Source organism: Mus pahari, chromosome 20 (genome assembly GCF_900095145.1).
Source record: "Mus pahari chromosome 20, PAHARI_EIJ_v1.1, whole genome shotgun sequence".
Classification (NCBI taxonomy): Eukaryota; Metazoa; Chordata; class Mammalia; order Rodentia; family Muridae; genus Mus; species Mus pahari.
The window spans coordinates 48,858,001-48,876,830 of NC_034609.1; the positions used below are offsets into that span (position 1 = coordinate 48,858,001).

Sequence of the window (18,830 nt, forward strand, 5' to 3'; positions counted from 1 at the left end):
AGAGAGAGAGAGAGAGAGAGAGAGAGAGAGAGAGAGAGAGAGAGAGAGAGAGAGACACTCTTATCTCTGTGGGTGCTCTCTTTGACTGTCCCCAGGCAGTGCCAAAGAAGATTAAATTTGACCAAAATAAAACCTGATCTTTCAGAAGACCAGGAATTTGGAAGCATAATAGAACGAGGGAGAAGAAATCCAGAACACCCCCAAGGAGGAAGCTGGCCTCTGTGGGGGATACTGGAATACGTGTGTCCGGCAAAGAGAAACCAATCCAACAACAGCCCTTTGGGGTCAACTGCGTTCTAACCCAGAACTTTAATTTTGTTAAGCTATGGGGTTTTGAAGTTTCTGTGTTTAAAACTATGATCTAACTAGGTCAAAGAAAATCTACTGTAGGGGGAGGTATGGGATCCAGGTAAGTCAACTGCCATTTTCCCCTCAAGACATTGCTATGGTCCTGATCTTACAGGCAAGTGGCATTCCCATGGTGGTTGACTGGAAAAAGAAAAAGCAATAAACCCAAGCAAACTCCCAACCTTGGTCGTGTGGAAACCTCCTCCTTCTCCCCCCTCCTTTTTTTGACAGGGTTTCTCTGTGTGGCCCTGGTCTGGAACTCACTCTGTAGACCAGGTAGACTTCGAACCTAGAGATCTGTCTGTCTCTGCTTCTTGAATACTGGGATTAAAGGCATGTGCCACCACTGCCCAGCAGGAACCCCTTCTAAATTTTAATCCAATATGTTGTGGTGATATTGGTCTCTAGCAAACCATGCCTTTCTGTCACCATAACACAGGGAAACATGGCCTGGTTGTTTTTTCTACCACTTCACTCTGGCCTGTTATTGTATTAATTACTTTGCTCGCTGCTGTGGTAAAAATAACTTGGCTAACTCAACTTAAGAGAGAGGGGTTTACTGGAGCTCTTGGTTTGAGAGGACACAGTCCACCGGGGCGGAGAATGCACATCAGCAGGGATGGCTTTTGCCCACAGTGGTGAGGACGCTCCCTCTGGGTGGACCAGAGAGCAGAGGGTAGATCGAAAGGTGTCACTGCTTCTCTAGCTGACTGGACTGTGCTTCTGTCAGAAGGCCTGGTCCAGAGCTGAGAATGCCTTGATTCCCACGCAGCAGAACGGTCCCCAAGTCTTTTGCTCATGGTGGTTTTTTTTTTCCCCTAAAAGATTTATTTTATTTTTATTTGTGTGTATGTGTGTGAGTGTGCACATGAGAGTTCAGGGGCCCGAAAAGGCCAAGTAGCATCAGACCTTCTGGGACTCAAGTGGTTGTGAGCCTCACAATCTGGGTACCAGAAATTGAACTCAGGTCCTCTGCAAGAGCAGTACATGCTTTTAGTGACTGAGCCATCTCCTCACCCCTGAAGGAGGCGTCTAAGCAGTGCCGTCTGCGACACTTGACCCAACCCACTGAATCCCAGTAGGACTGCAAACAAAGAGATCCCTACCTCGGAACTCCAGTCCCCGAAGCTGAAAGGTGACGAGACCGTTTCCGATTTCAATCAGGTGGACGAAGGCGTTGAGGTCATCTGAGGCCAAAATGAAGCAGTCACCGGAACTGTAGTTGCCCCAGCGGCCAAGCACCAGGTCTCCACAGAGCGACTCCTGCAGGGTCCGAGTCAGGTGCTCGTAGAAGATGGAGTTAAGGTTGTTGTCATCACTCCCTGAGGGCGGGCGGGACGAGAAGTACACCATCGTAAGCTCATCTCATGCTCGAACCCTGAAACTGGTGCGCTTGGTGCGCCGCTGCCCTTTGAGTGAGGTCGGAGTCTTTGTGGACACAGAAGCACCAGTTTTCCACCTGTTTTGGGTGGATTATACTGAAACCTCCTATGCCTTCCTTCTAGACCCTGATGTAACCTTTAGACAGATATATTGATGCCTAAATGCAGATGACTTACATAATCCTGTGTTGGGCTCAACACTCTGACCTTGGGGGCTGGCAGTGCCTGCAGTGCAAAACTGAGGACCAAAGTTTGTCCTACAGAACACGTGTTTTTAAAAAGACAACTGTAGTAACAAGCACTTGTAATCCCAGCACCAGGAAAACAGAGAGAGGTGATTTTAGGGGTTCTCTAGCCAGATACCCGAGCTCACTGAGCTAGTTCCAGTCCACTGAAAGACCCTAACTCAAAAAACAAAGTCAGATGACTTCTGAGGAATAATACTTGCCTACACACACACACACACACACACACACACAGTCACACCCATGTGCACACACATATTCACATATACACATGTGCATACATGTATATACAAACACACGTACACACAAGCACACACACACATGCACCAGGCACACCAACATACATATACACACATGCACACACATATATGTGCTTACAATACATGCACATGCACACACATGTGCACACATGTACATACATGTACACAAACACACACACACACACTTTTGAACTCTAGGCCTATACCTTCTCTACTTATCACATCCTGCCTCAAATGCTCCCTGACTTCCTTGTATACAGAAGAACGTTGGGGCTGTCTCACTGTGCATAGTTTTACATCACAAAGCAAAACCAACTTTACATTCCTCTTCAGTAAAACCTGGATCTGGGTCCACCATTCCCACAGTGGCTGTCCATTTGTGTTTCTCTAGCAGGAACTGAGAGAGCTGCTTCTATGTCCCAACCAGGGTTAGATTCTGATAATGGCTGCTCATTGGTTAACATTTAACACTTGGTCAGATGGGTGGGGAGAGAAAGGGAAACGGAAGGGTGCTGGAAGGAGATGGAACGAGGATGCCCCACTTCCTGGTGGAAGGCCAGGGCTGAGTGTGGAGAGGTAAACTGAGGTATGTGCTGCATTTCCATGGTTTTCTTCCAGGCTCTGGCTGTAGCGCTCCCTCTCTGGCTGCCTCAAGATGAGGGCTATAAGCCTTTCAAGGGAAGACTGGACAAACGGGGAATTCCTTTTCATATGTGATTAATTAGGTAGGTCAAAGAAGAACTGGGAAGGCCAAAGAGAAATTCCAGGACCTTGACTGCAGGAGCAGGAGACCTCTGAGTAGCCAGGCAGGCATGGAGCCTCACTCAAGACTTCTTGGGTGTTGTTTACCAGAGAGGAGACTGGTTCTGTGAGGTCATCCACAAAGCGCTGCACCCTCACTCTGCACCCATGGTTAACAGAGCTCGAGGCTGGCCTCAGCACGGAGATGTCTCTGAGCAGTATATGGGGAGGAGGACCAGGCTGTTGCTAAGAGACCCGTGGGGGCAGCTATCAGATAGTGAGCCCCTGATTCAGCACTGGAGCTGAAGTGATAAGCTGAGACATCGGTAAGTTGTTTATGATTGACAGAGAGAATTGCTGATAAGATGTCTCCATGTACCAGCCTGCCAGCCCACTCCATGTTCGGTCTCTGATGAATTGGCAGGCATGGAAGACGCTGATTAGGGGCTACCATCAGTTCCCTGTACTTTTAAAGAGAGCCCCAAATGAGAATTAACCCTTCTTACTGTGTACACTGTTTTATACTCAAACACAATAAGTAAACGTAGAAATTTGGCTCAGGATGCACTCTTAGTACACACTGCCCATGCATCTGTATAATTAGGGAAAATGAGACACTATGGTTAGCTGGATGCAGGATGCGTTTCTGAGGCTGTCCGTGTGCCTAACGTAATAATCCTGATGTGTCACTGAATCTCACGGCTGCATGCCAGCGACTGTCCCGCTTCCTCTCCTTCCCCTACACCCTGACAGAAAGTCTCACAAATAATAAGCCTGACTCTGCAGTGCTTCCACACTTTAAATTCCGATTTCATGCTAAGTGTGCTTGTGCACTCCCGGTCTAGATGGTCCCGATAAAGACGGCGTCACTTCCGTACGTGGGATCTCCACAGGGGAGAGCGGGATGCATTTGGTGGTTGCTTTCCAGACTTTGTGTCTGATCTTTACGGGGGCTGTGACCTGGGTCTGATGCTTGGGTGATACTGGGTGGTGGTGACAGCCAGCTGCAGCTTCATGTCAGCCTTGTGCTCACAGATCCCAGGAGGGAGCAAGGACACTTCTTTCTAGAGACAAGGATGAGGCCTATGCAGATGTTCGCCTTAAGTAAAACCACACTTTAAATTGACATTCTGGTAAGAGGGAGAAAGAGACAAAAATGACTAAAAATGAGATCAACTATAGAAAGAAAAATGTCAAAGGGTTTTCTACCAGGTGATTCCACTGCTTCATGCTGACCAGGGTTTCCGATGAGTTCTTCATGCTCAGTCCTACAATGGTTTGTTAATATAAAGGCCAATACAGGGCCATGGTTTTGTTTGTTGGTTTTTAAAGACTGGGCCCCACTATGCCACCTAGGCTGGTCTGGAGCTTCTGGCCCTCATGCACCTGTTTCCTGAACGCTGGGGTTTACGGGCATGTGTAACCATTCCCAGCTCAAAGGATATTTTCCTTAGAGACCAGCTCTAAGGTTTAAAGTCTGCCCTACACGAAGAATGCAATATGTGCTCATGGGGTAGCTGGAAACAGTCACTGACCAATTTGGCATATTTCTAAAGCAACCCTTGGGGGGGGGGGAAATTGATGGGCCTGCTTGCCCAGTAGTCAGTGTATTTACAGAGCCTCTTCATGGCTGCATAGACCGTACCTAATACCTTCTTTGGTATCTATCTGCCTAACAAAAGAAACACAGTTTGAAAGAATATAAAAAGTGCTTACCTGGGTCTCTTTCCATTTGCACAGCCAGCCTTGTGTTGGAATTATCCATGCGCCTCGTACTGGAAGGGACCAGAGAGAGGTGAAAGGTCATCTCTGCCCTTAGAGAGCTGATATTACAGAACAAATGTGAGGTGGGTGTGCAGGCTGCTTACAGGGGAGGAGGACACCGCCCCCCACCAATGCTGCTGAGAAAGAGGAGCTGGTCTCATCCACCCAGCATTGGGGAGTGGGGAGAAAGGCTGTTCTCTGCCTTAGTGACAATGTCCTTGTCTTTTAAGACATTTTGAGCATAAAATTAAGGCAAGTGTTTGGACTTCCACAGAAATGCTGCTCACTTTCAGAATTAAAAAAAAAAAAAGAATATTATTATCAACTCTGTGTGAATGTGTGTGTGAGTGTGTGTGTGTGTGTGTGAGTGTGTATCTGTGTGTATGTGTGAGTGTGTATCTGTGTGTATCTGTGTGTGTGTATGTATGTGTATTGTGAGTGTGTATCTGTGTGTATATGTGTATGTGAATGTGTGTGTGTGTGTATGTATGTGTATTGTGAGTGTGTGACTGTACTGTATAAGTGAATGTGTGTGTGTGTGTGTGTGTGTGTGTACATGTGCACCCCATGACATTCATGTGCACGTCAGAGGATAGCTTGCAGGAGCTAGTGCTTCCCTCCCACCACACAGGTACTGGGGATCAAAACTGGGTCATCCAGCTCAGCGGCAGGGCACCGAGAATGCCACTGGCCTCAGTTTCAAAATTTGTTCACACAAAGTACCTTTGCTTCCATTTGTTTCTAGAAAACAGCTGTGGGCAGCCACCATCTCCACCACAAGCATCTACCAGCTGGGGGCATACCTACCGATTTTTCTTTGGCTGAGCCATGAAAACAACTCTTACAAACTTAGGAGGGTAGATTGTCTGCAGCCCTGGCAACAAGGAGTCACCAGAACAGGGCTCATGTTACCAGTGCATCTTGATTCGTGGCTCTTAAAAGGCATTGCTGGTGATCAGAGCGGAAAGGCTTCACTTTGTGACCAACCAGAAAAATCTCTCCAAGGCATAGCACAGTGGTTCGCAGCCTTCCTAATGCTGCAGCCCTTTAATACAGTTCTTGTGTTGTAGCAACCCCCAACCATAGAATCATCTTGTTGCTAACTGTAATTTTGCTACTGTTATACGATGTAAGTATCTGCAACCCACAGCTTGAGAACCACCGGAATAGATGCTTAACCTACCGCTATCCCCGAGACAACACGTCTTTCACGCCTCGTGCCTCATGCCCCTTGAAGGTCCGAGTGAGCTCTGCTTGGACCTACCGCTATCCCCGAGACAACCCGTCTTTCATGCCTCGTGCCTCATGCCCCTTGAAGGTCCGAGTGAGCTCTGCTTGGACCTACCGCTATCCCCGAGACAACCCGTCTTTCACGCCTCGTGCCTCGTGACCCTTGAAGGTCCGAGTGAGCTCTGCTTGGACTAGCTGTCTTTGTATTTCAGACACAGAGCGCTAGTCTCACTGGCCTTTAAATGACAGAGGTTGTCAGTAAGATGCCACTGAAACTGATGGTGCTTAACTGTGATAAACGTGGCTAGTTCACACCTTTGAGGCCACTCTGAGAAAGTTTTTTTTGTTTTTGTTTTTGTTTTTTTTTCCAAGACACAGCAGCATGAATACTAGGTTTAGACACAGGGTCCTGCTTCGGAAGGATTTTCTACTGTGATACCTCCCAGGAAGAGAGGCAGCTGCATGTGTACATGCATGTGTGTGTTTGTGTACACATGTGTGCCTACATGTATGTGTGTGTGGTGTGTGCACGTACGGGTGCAGAAGATAATCTAGGTTGTCAGTCCCTGGGCACCTCTCACCTTACGTTTGAGATGGGGCCTCTCCTTGGCCTGCAACTTTACCACACTGGCCAGGCTACCTTGCCCATTAGCTTTCAAGAATCTGCCTGTCTCTACTCCCATCTTGCCGTTGGGACCCCACTGTTGGTATTTTTATTTGGGTTTTGGAGATTTGAACTCACATTCTTATGGCTCTAGAGCAAGTGCTTTACTGAGCCATCCTCTAAGCCTGTCCAGTTGCCCCTGATGCTGCACACTTGACTTAGATTTAAATGTAATCCTTGACATACTCAGTATAGCTTAGCCAACAATGAGCATTTGTCAGGAATGTCACCAGAATGCTGAGTTCTTGGCTGAACCTGCCTCCTGGGGATTGGAACTAATAACAAGAATACCAGGGCAGGATTATGTTTTTAATCAATGAAATGGATTGTCTTCAGGAAAAAACAACAACAGCATCGCTTGCTTCCCTGTCTGCCGCAGACATTTGCCAACCACCTAGGTAGGGTCCGGTGTGAACGTGGCGGAAGATCCCCACAGAAGGATGACGAGATGAGCTCTTTGGCTGCTCTTCAGAAGGCCATGAGTCCCCGCATGCTGCTCCATCCTGCTTCAGGTTCCCTCCCAAACAGCCTCACAGCATCTCTCAAAACAGCAGAGCCCAGGGCAGCAGAAAAATCAAGCAAACAACAGAATCCTTCATAATGAAGGTTGAAATCCCACGTCTGCATACTTGGTCCCTAAACGGAATTTTAATTTCACCTTAAGACCTAGGACAAATGGAATTTCCAGTTGCAAAATAAACAATTTTTAAAGCGGGACTGAGCCAAAAGAAAGTCAATTATCCAGTTCCTTGGGGAGTTTAGACACTTTCTAAAGCTCTGTCCACTTGCAGTGTAATCTTTCCAAAAGGGTGGCAGCCACTTTGGAAAGCTCACTCCTCATGAGCAATAGCTCAGTCGGGCCACCGGCATCCCCAGGCCTAGGGTACCTTCCATCTCTCAGAAGGCAAGCGTCCAGTGCCCTGGGCATAATGAGCTCTCCTCCAGTGAGGTCCGCTTGTAAACTTGGTGCTTGCAACTCAGAGGTGCTAATTATCTCTGTAATTGGATTTCTGCCTTATCCGTCCCATTGCCCGACATCCCCACGGATCGGCTGCTTCCATCTTGCCCCTTGCCTATCTCAGGGATGCGACCGATCATGTGCGTATGCAACCGCGGGTGAGATTTTTCTCAAAAGTTGCCTGACAAAATCTGGGTCCTGTGAGTCTGGGTCCAGGGCTTTCATGTGCCTCTAACCTTTCTCTCCCGAGAGGCTGACCTGCGCAGAGGTATCTCTCCCCCTTTGTCAGCATGGAATGCCGAGAGCGGAGCTGGCTTCTTCCCCTGGGCTGTTTTGCTTCGCCCCAGTACATTTCCTAAGTGGACCGATCTCCTATCCTGCCGCATGGGTTCAGAAGAGCGACTTAAGTAGCTTCCCAGTAATGCTCTTGGCTGAATTTACTACTCCATATTCCCTTTGCCATGTGCGTGCTGGCTGCTCACGGGAGATACTTCTCTGTACTCCTACTTTCAAATGCCACTGGCTGGTGTAAGATGGCCAGCGTTTATCCCCATGGGTGGGAAGGGATGGTCCTTCTGTTCTCCGGCAGGGCCACAGTGTTGTTGATCTCAAAGTCCACGTCTGGCTTTTAAATATTCTCCCGTCTTTCTGCCCTCTTCCTTTGTCTCACAGTGCATTAAAAAAAAAACAAAAACAAAACAAAACAAAAAAAAAAACAAAAAAACAAAAAAACTTCCTTCACTAGATGGTCATTTCTTCAGTCTCTACTCCACACTTTGTAACTCCTTCCATGGGTGTTTCTGAAGAAATGACCATCTAGAGACTGACTGACCTGGGGATCCATCCCATATACAATCACCAAACCCAGACACTGTTGTGGATGCCAACAAGTGCTTGCTGACAGGAGCCTGATATAGCTGTCTCCTGAGAAGCTCTTCCAGAGCCTCACCAATACAGAGGTGGATGCTCACAGCCAACCATTGGACTGACTGAGCACAGGGTCCCCAATGAAGGAGCTAGAGAAAGAACCTAAGGAGCTGAAGGGGTTTGCAGCCCCACAGGAGGTACAACAATACGAACTAACCGGTACCCCCAGAGCTCCCAGGGACTAAACCACCAACCAAAGAGTACACATGGTGGGACTCATGGCTCCAGCTGCATATGTAGCAGAGGATGACCTTGTTGGTCATCAATGGGAGGAGAGTCCCTTGGTCCTGTGAAGGGTCTATGCTCCAGTGTGTGGGGGAATGCCAGGGCCAGGAAGCAGGAGTGGGTGGGTTGGTGAGCAGGGGGAGAGGGGAGGTGATAGGAGGAGGGGGTTTTTCGGAGGGGAAACCAGGAAAGGGGATAACATTTGAAATGTAAATAGAGAAAATATCCAATTAAAAAATAAAACAAATTTCCTTCTCTGTGCTGGGTTTCATATCTTTGTTTACTAAATGTTTATGGGGTACACAGAGGAGAGCTGCCTCATCTGTCTTATCCCTGGCTTTCTGTTTTGCGAAAGAGCAAATAAACACGTTAGAGAACCTCTCTGATCCACAGAGATGCATGACTGTGGTCTGAAAGCAAGCTGGGCAGTGATTCCCAGTTTCCACCACTGACGTGAGCGGGAGACAGAAGGGGCCCTGATGTTTCTGCACAGGGGCTTCTGGGAAAGTTTTAGGGTTGTTTTTCTGTTTTGTTTGTTTGTTTGTTTGTTTTGTTTTGTTTTTTGGGTTTTTTTTTTTGTACTTTTATTGGTGGTTAATTTTCAGTAAGATTTCTCCCATCTGTAAGTGTCCCATAAGCCCACCTGCATACAGAGAACAAAGAGTTGTGATACGGACTATCTAAAAAAACAATGTTCTGTAACTCAGTTACACAGAAAAAGAGTCACACTTTTTTTTTTTTTTTTAAGTTTCAACAATATCAGAAGGAAATTTGCTTCAAATGTGATGTTTCGGATACTAAAACGGGCTGTGTCCACTCCCAGCTCCAGGAACAGAAGGTCAGCACAAAACTGGCACACTCCTTCTTCCCAGCTGTCCCCTAGCCTCTTGGCTTTCCCCCTTGAGCAGTTCCTTGACCATGGTGGGGTGGGAGTAGGGAGCAGAATCCGCAGGTGTTCTTGGAAACTTTAGCATGAAAGCCTGCCTGACCCTGCTCCACAAAGGGGGGAGGGGAGTGTCCCCTAACACTTTTAATTTTTGTACCCAAAAAATTTACTTAAAAAATTTTTTATTATATTTATTAGGTTTTGCCTATGTGGAGGAGAACTCACAGAAGTCAGCTCTTTCACCCCACCATCCTCATCCTTGGGATCAAACTCAGGTCGTCAGTCTTGGTAGCAAGCGTCCTCACCCACAGAGCCATCTCCCGAGGGTCTCCAAATAATCCTCCTTAAAATCTGCAAACAATTTTCTTTCCCCTAAACCTCAGAGCAAAGTTTTCTCACCCGGGTTTTCCTGGCTGCAGCAAACTGTGCCCTGGTGATACAGGAATTGGAAACAAGAAGCAGTGACTTTCAAACACAATCTGTGGCAACACCACACAAGGGGACCTGCTGTGCTCGGCCGTCTGTGCCGTCGGACAATAACTCCCGGATCTCACATTTTGATGATTCTACTACTGGTCGTTTCTCATTTCAAAGCCATGAATGGAGGCTAGAGAGATGCTCAGAAGGTATGAACACAGCTCCTGCAGAAGAGCCAGGTTCAATCCCAGCGCCCATGTCATGGGACTCACAAGTGCCTGTAATTCCACATTCCAGGGGATCCTTCACCTGGTCTCAGCAGGAGTTGAGGCCCCACGCTGGTGCTCACATGCATGTGCCCACACACATACGTGTTGTTTAGAACATGTGAACCAAATCACCAAAAATCATGAAGGGGGATCTGTGAGATGTCTTGTGAGAGGGGGATGAGGGTGTGAACACAATGTTTCCAAAGTGCCAAGACAAAACAGGGTATGGTTTCTTCTATACAAATGACAATTGAGACCACAAGGAAGAGGAGCCATTGTATAAAAAGGAGCAGCCATGACACGCTGTGGAATGGCTTAGGATACAAAGCCTCAAGCCCAAGTCACTCCGGTGCTCACTTGTCCTTCCCACAGTCCACTCTGCTTCTAGCAGAAAGAATGACACTCCCCAGCAGTGTGGCCTGCAGCGCCATTTGAGTCTTGGTGACCCTTGCCTCCCCTGAGAAGGACTTTTGATTAGTTCTAGGCCTCAGAGAGTCCTAATTGACCAGGTACTTGGGATATGTCCAATAAGCCTCTTGTCCTGTATATATTTACAACACACAACAAGAGGGTTTTAGATAGTGTATCTTCAAAAGGTGTGTATCTCAGGCTGGGGCATAGCTCAGTTGGTAAGATGATAGCCTTGAAAACCTAGGGACCTGAGTTCAACCCCCAGAAGGTACATTTCAAAAACCCAGGCCCGGTGATGCACACTTGTAATCCCAGCACCAAAGAGGCAAAGACAAGTGCATCTCTGGGGTTTGCTGGTCGGCCGGGGTAGCCCTACTTGGTGAGTTCCAGGTTAACGAGAGTCCCTGTTTCAAAGAACCAAGATTCATGACTCCTGAAGAGCAAACCTTGAAGTTGTCCTCGAACCTCCACACACCTGTATACGCCACACACCTAGAATCTTCCTCCCTTCCTCCCTCCCTCCCTCCCTCCCTCCCTCCCTCCCTTCCTCCCTCCCTTCCTTCCTCCCTCCCTCCCTTCCTTCCTCCCTCCCTCCCTCCCTCCCTCCCCACTTGTGCCTACTTTTATTCCTGGCCTTCCTTTGCTTGGCATAGAGCAGCCTCATATCCAAGGCTGTGGTCTCCTCTCTCTGGCTGCCTTGCCTCAGAACAGACCTCCCCTGCAGCTGTCCTAGCCTCCCTCAGCCATCCATCACCTGGAGTCCCCCCGGAGGCCCAGTAACCTGGTGCCCTTGAAGAGTCAGCAGCTCCAGACAGCTGGAGAGCAGGTGGGCATGCTTATCTCTGTGCGCCATCCCACGCACGGCCTGTTTCACGACTCGGCACTTCTCGGCCACTTTTGCCACTCAGCAAAACAGAACCGAATCCAAGAAAACCACACACCGTAGTGTGAAGGATAGTGTACAGCCACGCAAGAAACCCAACGTGCGGCCTCTCCTCAAAGGCCCCCTTCTTCTGACATATAACCACACAGTTGCTCATTGCCTAGCCTTGAGTGTTGAGCCTGCTCCTGAGGGCTGTGTGAGAGCTTCCTCGTGGGTCAGCGGAGTGGTAGGGAAGCTCACCACTTTGCTCAGTCAGACTCAGACCTGGGATTCCAGGCAAGAAGAATCCAGGGCTTGGAGAGAGATGTACAAAGATTTCTCCAGACCAGAGAAACGATTTCTCTCTAGTCTAGTTTGGTGAGCCACTGGGTTGAATTTAGATTATTTATGAGAACATGAGTGGCATATTATGCAGGCATGGGTGACCCAAAGGCAGCTACATCACCAAAAATCTCACCTTGGCGAGTAATGACTCAGGATTGCAGTGCCCCTGGATGCAGTGCCCCTGGATGCAGTGCGCAGGCAGCTCCACTGAAGGGCTTCTCCCAGTGATTACCTATTCTTTACAGCACCCTTCATAGAGGCTCCTGAATCTGTATGTTTCATGACTGCTCAGACACAGGAGCCTGTCGTGGACATTCAGTCAGTCCACAACAGCTGGTTCTTGTCTTGTGATAGCAGAGGGTTGTCTCCAGTGTTGAGCTTGTACCCTACACTGCCAAGGCAGGGGTGAAGCAGGGATACTAGTTAACTTTGTTCAGTCCTGGGACAAGACATCTGACACAAGCAAGTTACAGAAGGAAGGTTCTATTTCAACTCACAGTTAGAGGGGACAGTCTGCAGTGGCAGGGGCGTGAGGCTGCTTGCTGGTCACATGGCATCCACGGTGAGGAAGAAGAGAGAGACAGACGCTGGTGCTCAGCTCGCTTTCCTATCTGTGCAGTCTGGAGCCCATCAGATGCCACTGCCCACATTTACAGTGGATATTCCCACTTCTATTAACTCTATAAGCTCCATCACAGACACACCCAGAGGGATGCTTCCATGATGAGTCTGAATCTCATCATGTTGACTATAAAGTATAACCATCATGACCCCTTCTACCAAGTGGATCCCACAGTTCTGACACACCCTCTCTCTCACTGGGACCTCTGGACTCCAGACTTCACATCCTTCTTCATATTGTACTGGATCTGCTGTCCACTGTCTCACTATCTGCCTCTTCCCTGCTGTGGCCTGATGCCAGCGTGACGAGTGTAATCAATGTGACCAGTGTGATCGATGTGACCAGTGTGATCAATATGACCAGTATGATCAATGTAACCAGTGTGACCAGTGTGATCAATGTGACCAGTGTGATCAATGTGACCAGTATGATCAATGTGACCAGTGTGACCAGTGTGATCAATGTGACCAGTGTGATCAATGGGACCAGTGTAATCAATGGGACCAGTGTGACCAATGTGACCAGTGTGATCAATGTGACCAGTATGATCAATGTAACCAGTGTGACCAGTGTGATCAATGTGACCAGTGTGATCAGCATGTGACCAGTGTCATCATTGTGACCAGTGTGATCAATGTGGCCAGTGTTGTCCTTATAAGAGTTGCCTTGGTCATGATGTCAGTTCACAGCAGTAAAACTCTGGCTAATACGGACAATATCTCAAAAACTGAACATTGAAGAAAGGAAAAAATGAAGGAAGAGAAGGAGAGAGGGAGGGAGGGAGGGAGGGAGGGAGGGAGGAAAGAAAGAAGGGAAGGATGGAAAAAGGGATGGAGGGAGGGTAGCAACGTAAAGTTTTCCCAGCTAGGGTCCCCTGAACCTAATCTTGTAGGAAGTGTGCTCAGTCAGTCAAACACCTCACATCTCAGCCTTGGTGGCAATGGGACCCCCCTCAGAGCAGACATACTAGCCTGCCCGAGGATCACGCTAGCTCGTATGAACATGTAACATGGGCTGAAATGGTACCTCATTTTCTCCTTGCTTGTGTTGATGAAACAGGTCCCATTGTCACCTGCACCTTACTGACAAGGGGTGAGAGACCAGAGGCTGCCAAAGTTGAAGGGTTTTAACCCATGTACCCCACTGCCTGTCCCAGGACACAAACTTATACTCAAATTGCATCACAACAACAGAATAGCCTGGGTGTCAGACCCCTGTACAGAGGATGCGAACAGTCCAAAAAAAAAAAAAAATGATCTAGGGCGTCTGGGACTGAGTGCTGGGACACACGGTAATATAGCAATTTAGCAGTGACGTTTAAGCTCTTACTTATAGCTTCTCTCCCAGAACTTCACTGGTCTGACGTAGGACGTGATGAATATGACGCTCCCAAGGAACGGACTCAGGGGTGTGGAGAAGATCGAGGTGGCAAACGTCTGGAAGAAAAGCATGGCGGAGTCTGAGAGGAAAGGGTTAAGGAGGAATACACGCTGTTACCACCAGAGTTTCAAACGCTATTCCATGGGTCATGGTGTCCCACATCTGCAATCCTAGCACCAGGAGGGTGGAACAGAAGTTAACATTCATCCTTAGCTACAGCAAGAATTCAAGGCCAACCTAGGCTACAAGGGGGCTATCAATACAGACACCAACACTGACCTCTGAGTGTCACACATATGTGCACACACACAATCTAAATAAAAAGCTGGGGACTGTAGGGAGGTGTGGTGGAAGGTGAAGGAAGGAATGAATGAAGAGCCTCTGAGGGACAAGGAATGAAGGTGTACAGGTGAACCGACATTAATAGCACCAACACAGACCCTGGAAGGTATCATAGCGCAGGGGTCACCCAAAGCCTTCTTCGGTTCCTCCCAACAGAAAGGGCGAAAGGTTAGCTTACAAGGCAGATGACCTGTGAAAAGCGCAATTAAGATAAGAATCCTCAACACCTATAATTAAACACTTTATGAAAATCATTAGGAGCTAAAAGGGACGTGGGGGTGGGAAGCTGCCTCCCCACCGTGCACGTTTAGACTGTAGTCTAATTATGAGGAGATGACAGTCGGGCGCAGTGTCTACACACGTTTAAAGGGTGAGCGTCTCTCCCTAGAGGCTGAGAGCTCACGAGCCAATGGAGGTGGCAAGAGGAAACATGTTGGAACTGGAGAAGGAAATTTACCCACCAGTGCCCTGCTGGCTGGAGAGCTAATTCAACTCGAAAATAGAGCAAATTAGTCTGTTCTCGATGTGGGATGGAGCCCACGTTTCTTAATAGAGTGATGAGATAATTAACGTTTGGCAATTAGGTGGGATCCAGGATCTGGCAGCTTGCTCTGGACCGTTATATAGACCCAGATTCTCCACCCTTCATCTCATGCTGACTCCAGGTGCTAAGAGTCCTGACCTTCATCACTGAACAAAGATGAAGAGGTCTGTGGACAAGGAGAGGCTCCGGAGGCAATGGCCAGCACGGGGCCAGTTAGAAGGTCTTGTCTCAGCAGAAGGGAGTAAATTATATCACTAAAGGATGAGTTTTAGGGAAAAGACAGATGGAATATTCCAAAACTGGTTGTAAAATATTGTCTACAATATGGATCTTGAATGTCTTTGTTTCTTGTGTGTGCGCGCACGTATGTGCACATGCTTTCGCCTATGTTTGCACTTGGCTGTACAAGCATGCGCAGACCAGAGCTTAGTCTTGAGCATCTTTCTACAGACGCTGATAACTTGGTTTTGGAAGCATGGTCTCCCATTGACTGGAGCTCCCACTTGGAGACATTTTGGAGCTCCCATTGACTGGGAGTTTACCGAGCAGGCTGCTAAGCCAACTGGCTAGTGAGTTCCAGGAACCTCCTTGCCTCTGCTTCCCTATCAACGCCTACCAACACATCCAGTTTGTTTACCTGAGTCCTCAAGGCCAATTCAGGTCCTTGTGCTTGCAAGGCCAACACGCCACTGAATTACTTCTTAAGCCCTAAAGTCTCCATGCCCTAAGAGAAGGTGTCGACAAGCCAAAGCTTTAACCCACACTGCATGCCAGCTTCTTCAATTGTCTGGGATTCACTGAGTAGGCAACCCAGGTTCTGGTATGAACAGGGCAGATGTACAGGGCAGGCAACCGTGTCAGACAAGCCATGAGCTATGAGGAATAACTGGGGTCCACAGGCTTACCATGGAGCACAGGTACCTGTCACCATGGTTCCTTGACTATTTATTCGTCTTTCTTTGATAATTTTCATGTAAGAAGCATGCTTGGAAGTTGAAACTTTAAACACATCAGAATAAGAAGTCACCTCAGTTTTCCACCCACTCTTATTTTATATAAAGGATTCTTTGGGAAACAAAACGCCCAGCAGTTGAAGGGTGCTTCAAGCATTTTTTTTTTCTCTTAGCTTATCCCACCGAATAACCTTTGCAATGATTTGTAAGTATCAACACAGGTCTAAGAACAGGAATATACCATGCTGTGAAAAAGTAATCATCAAATTTCACCCACCCAGCTGTGCATCCTGCAAGCTACAATAATAACCTGTCTGCAAGATGTGCCCAGGGTTACACTAGTGGCACACGTGTTAGACTAACCAACAACTTTAAAAAAACGGATTTAAGGCTCGCTCCATGAGATTGAGTTCACACCTCAAAGTATCAATGAAGCCAAGAACCTGAGACTAAAGAGACCATTGGTTCAATGGGACACCTGCTATTATTCTGCTAAATGAACACAGCAATGAAACTATTCCCAGGGACATATTGCTATTATCCATAGATCAATGCAGTTCTCAAACTCCATCAGAGAAACAACTGGACCATGTGTGGAGAGAGAGACTTTGGAGTGCACAGCCCTGAGCGGATGGATGCCTTTGTCACACCCTCCTCTCAAGCCTCAGGGACACGTGATAGGGAGGGAAGATTGTAAGAACCAGAAGTGATAGATGACTTAAAAAAATGTTCTAATAACTTTAAAAAATATTAAAGAATCTAGAACACACTATTACTTAGTGATAATCACAAGTATGTTTCTGTCCTGGCCACTAAGTTGAGTAAGAAATTTCCTGTGGAGGAACTTCAGTTAATCGTCTGAAATCTTCGTGGAAATAAAGCTTCCGGCCTCGTTCACACCAATAAGCAGCACCTAAGGTACACAGCCAGAGTTCGGACCGAGGAGGGTCCTTCACCAGAGACCGTCGACACAACCATAAGTTCCCGAGTCCATCTGTCCTGGTTGTTTTAACTCGCACCCTGACAGAACCTAGACTCACCCAGGAAGAGAGACTTGGAGGAATTGTTCGGAGCATGATGTGCTGCGTGCCCGACTGAGCGGGACTGTCTTGATTGTTCACTGAGGTGGGAAGACCCACCCAAACGTGCCTGACACTCCTTCATGGGCTGGACTGTGTAAAGAAAGCTGATCTCGAGAGCGAGCAGGCCAGGGAGCAGTCTCTTCCTGGAGGGTGTGATGGATTGACTGACTAGGCTTGAGTTTCTGCCTCCATCGCCCCTCAGTGATGATTCCCCCACAACCCCGAATGTGTGCCGAATAAACCAGTTCCTCCCCTAAGCTGCTTTCCGCAGAGCGGCTGTCATGGAAACACAAACAAGACTATAACTCTCTCTCAGGATCCACTGCTGAGTTTGACCTCCAAGTTGTGCGGAGCCCAGGAATCATTCATTTTACAGGTTCCTCCTGGGGCTCTGACACTAGTGGCTCTGAGCCTGTGATCAGAAACATGGGTATTGAAAATCTAAAGTCAGTGGGAAAGGAAACTCGGAAGGGCAGATATTAGGTAGACTTCAAGAAAATTGTATTAATCTCTCTTTTCAAGTATATTCTGGTGCCTTCGTTGTTCATCTTGTTGTTTTGAGACAGAGTCTGGTTTTATGGCCTGGATCTACGTAGGTCCTACCTATCTGGAACTTGCAGGCAATCCTCCTGAAAGCTAGGATTACAAGTGTGCATCACCATGAATGGCTTTCTTTAATCAACCTCTCTATGTCTCTCTACATTTGGGTATAAAATTTAGTTATCTGTGTCAATGTGATCATTAGAAATGGCATCTCCAATTTGCTCTGAGCTGAATTAAATTGGATTAAAGCTAATGATCATTGTGGAAACACATTAAAAATGTACAGAAACCAGGTCTGCCTAGCAACCACAAAATAAAACCATTATTTTTTACTCTCCAAAAGTACTTCAGGGTAATTCTACTTGTATCCGATTCTAGGTTTTGTAATATTAATGAAGTAGATATAAAAAGTATATTGTATTACAATATAATAAATAATATATTGAATTTATTAACCCTATCCATAACACTTAAGGGTAAATAGATGTGTACAAGTTTGCCTAAGTCGACCCAATTATTTAATCAGTAATTTTCTATTTAAAAATCCAACCCTCTGACTGTATACCTAGAGTTGGGAAAGTGAAGGCTGTAGGAATGTAAAATGTGGGTCAGCAAAATGACTCAGTGGGTAAAGGTACTTGTTTCCCAGCCGGATGGTCCAGATGATCTGAAATCTGTTCCTGGGACCCACATGTTGGAAGGAGAGAACCATTTCCCAGAAATTGTCCTCTGACCTTCACACTTGTACTACGGCACAGGCCTCTCACTAAATAAATATATTTTTTTAAAAAAGTGAAAATAACCACTGTGCATGCATTGAGGAGCAGGCAGCGTCCGGAACGACACAATGTCTTTTAAGGTTAAGTGGCCTGAAGGGGACCGGGAGTGCCTCTCCGACATGCATTAAAATGTAATCTGACAGACTACAGGGCCATTACTGCCGGGTCAGTGGAGAGCGCCTGTCCGTAAGATGCCAACCTTAACCTGGCAGGGGAGAGCGAGCAGAAAGGATACGAGGGATGGCGAAGAGCTGGGCAAACACGTGGAAGGAAGAGCCCCAGGCCATCTGCCAAGGGGCCACGTAGGCCAGGACAAACTGCAGCTTGTGAAGAAGGTCCCCAAGCTGAAAGCAGAGAGACACAGGTTAGAGAAGACAGCTGGCCCTGGTCACCACATCAAGGTCACGCAAAGGACATCGTCTGTGGGGTAGAGGCTTGCTTCTGTGTCACATCTGTCCTGCAGGCCATGGGAGATGGTGTCTGATGACACTTCATGGAGGCCGCAGGTCAACTAGAGCATCGGCTGGTTCATCTCAGCAGGTCCACACATGGGCAGTGTGTCTGTCTTTCTTACAGCAATAGTCACAGCTCGGTCTGCTGTTCTTCACACTGAATCTTTTTAGTGGATTTGTGCAAATCCTAGTGTCCTTG

General features: G+C 47.5%; 1 protein-coding gene across 3 annotated transcripts in view; it reads right to left on the minus strand.

Moving 5' to 3' along the window:
* The window catches only part of Pcnx2 (pecanex 2), a 144,075-nt gene that overhangs the window by 31,245 nt on the left and 94,000 nt on the right, over positions 1–18,830 (minus strand). For all 3 annotated transcript variants that reach the window (XM_021220388.1, XM_029532669.1, XM_029532670.1), the window contains exons 22-25: positions 18,415–18,523; positions 13,886–14,015; positions 4,693–4,751; positions 1,455–1,670 (exon numbers count right to left, since the gene is read on the minus strand). In XM_021220388.1, the coding sequence (XP_021076047.1) occupies positions 1,455–1,670; positions 4,693–4,751; positions 13,886–14,015; positions 18,415–18,523 (514 nt within the window). The remainder of the gene's footprint in view (positions 1–1,454; positions 1,671–4,692; positions 4,752–13,885; positions 14,016–18,414; positions 18,524–18,830) is intronic.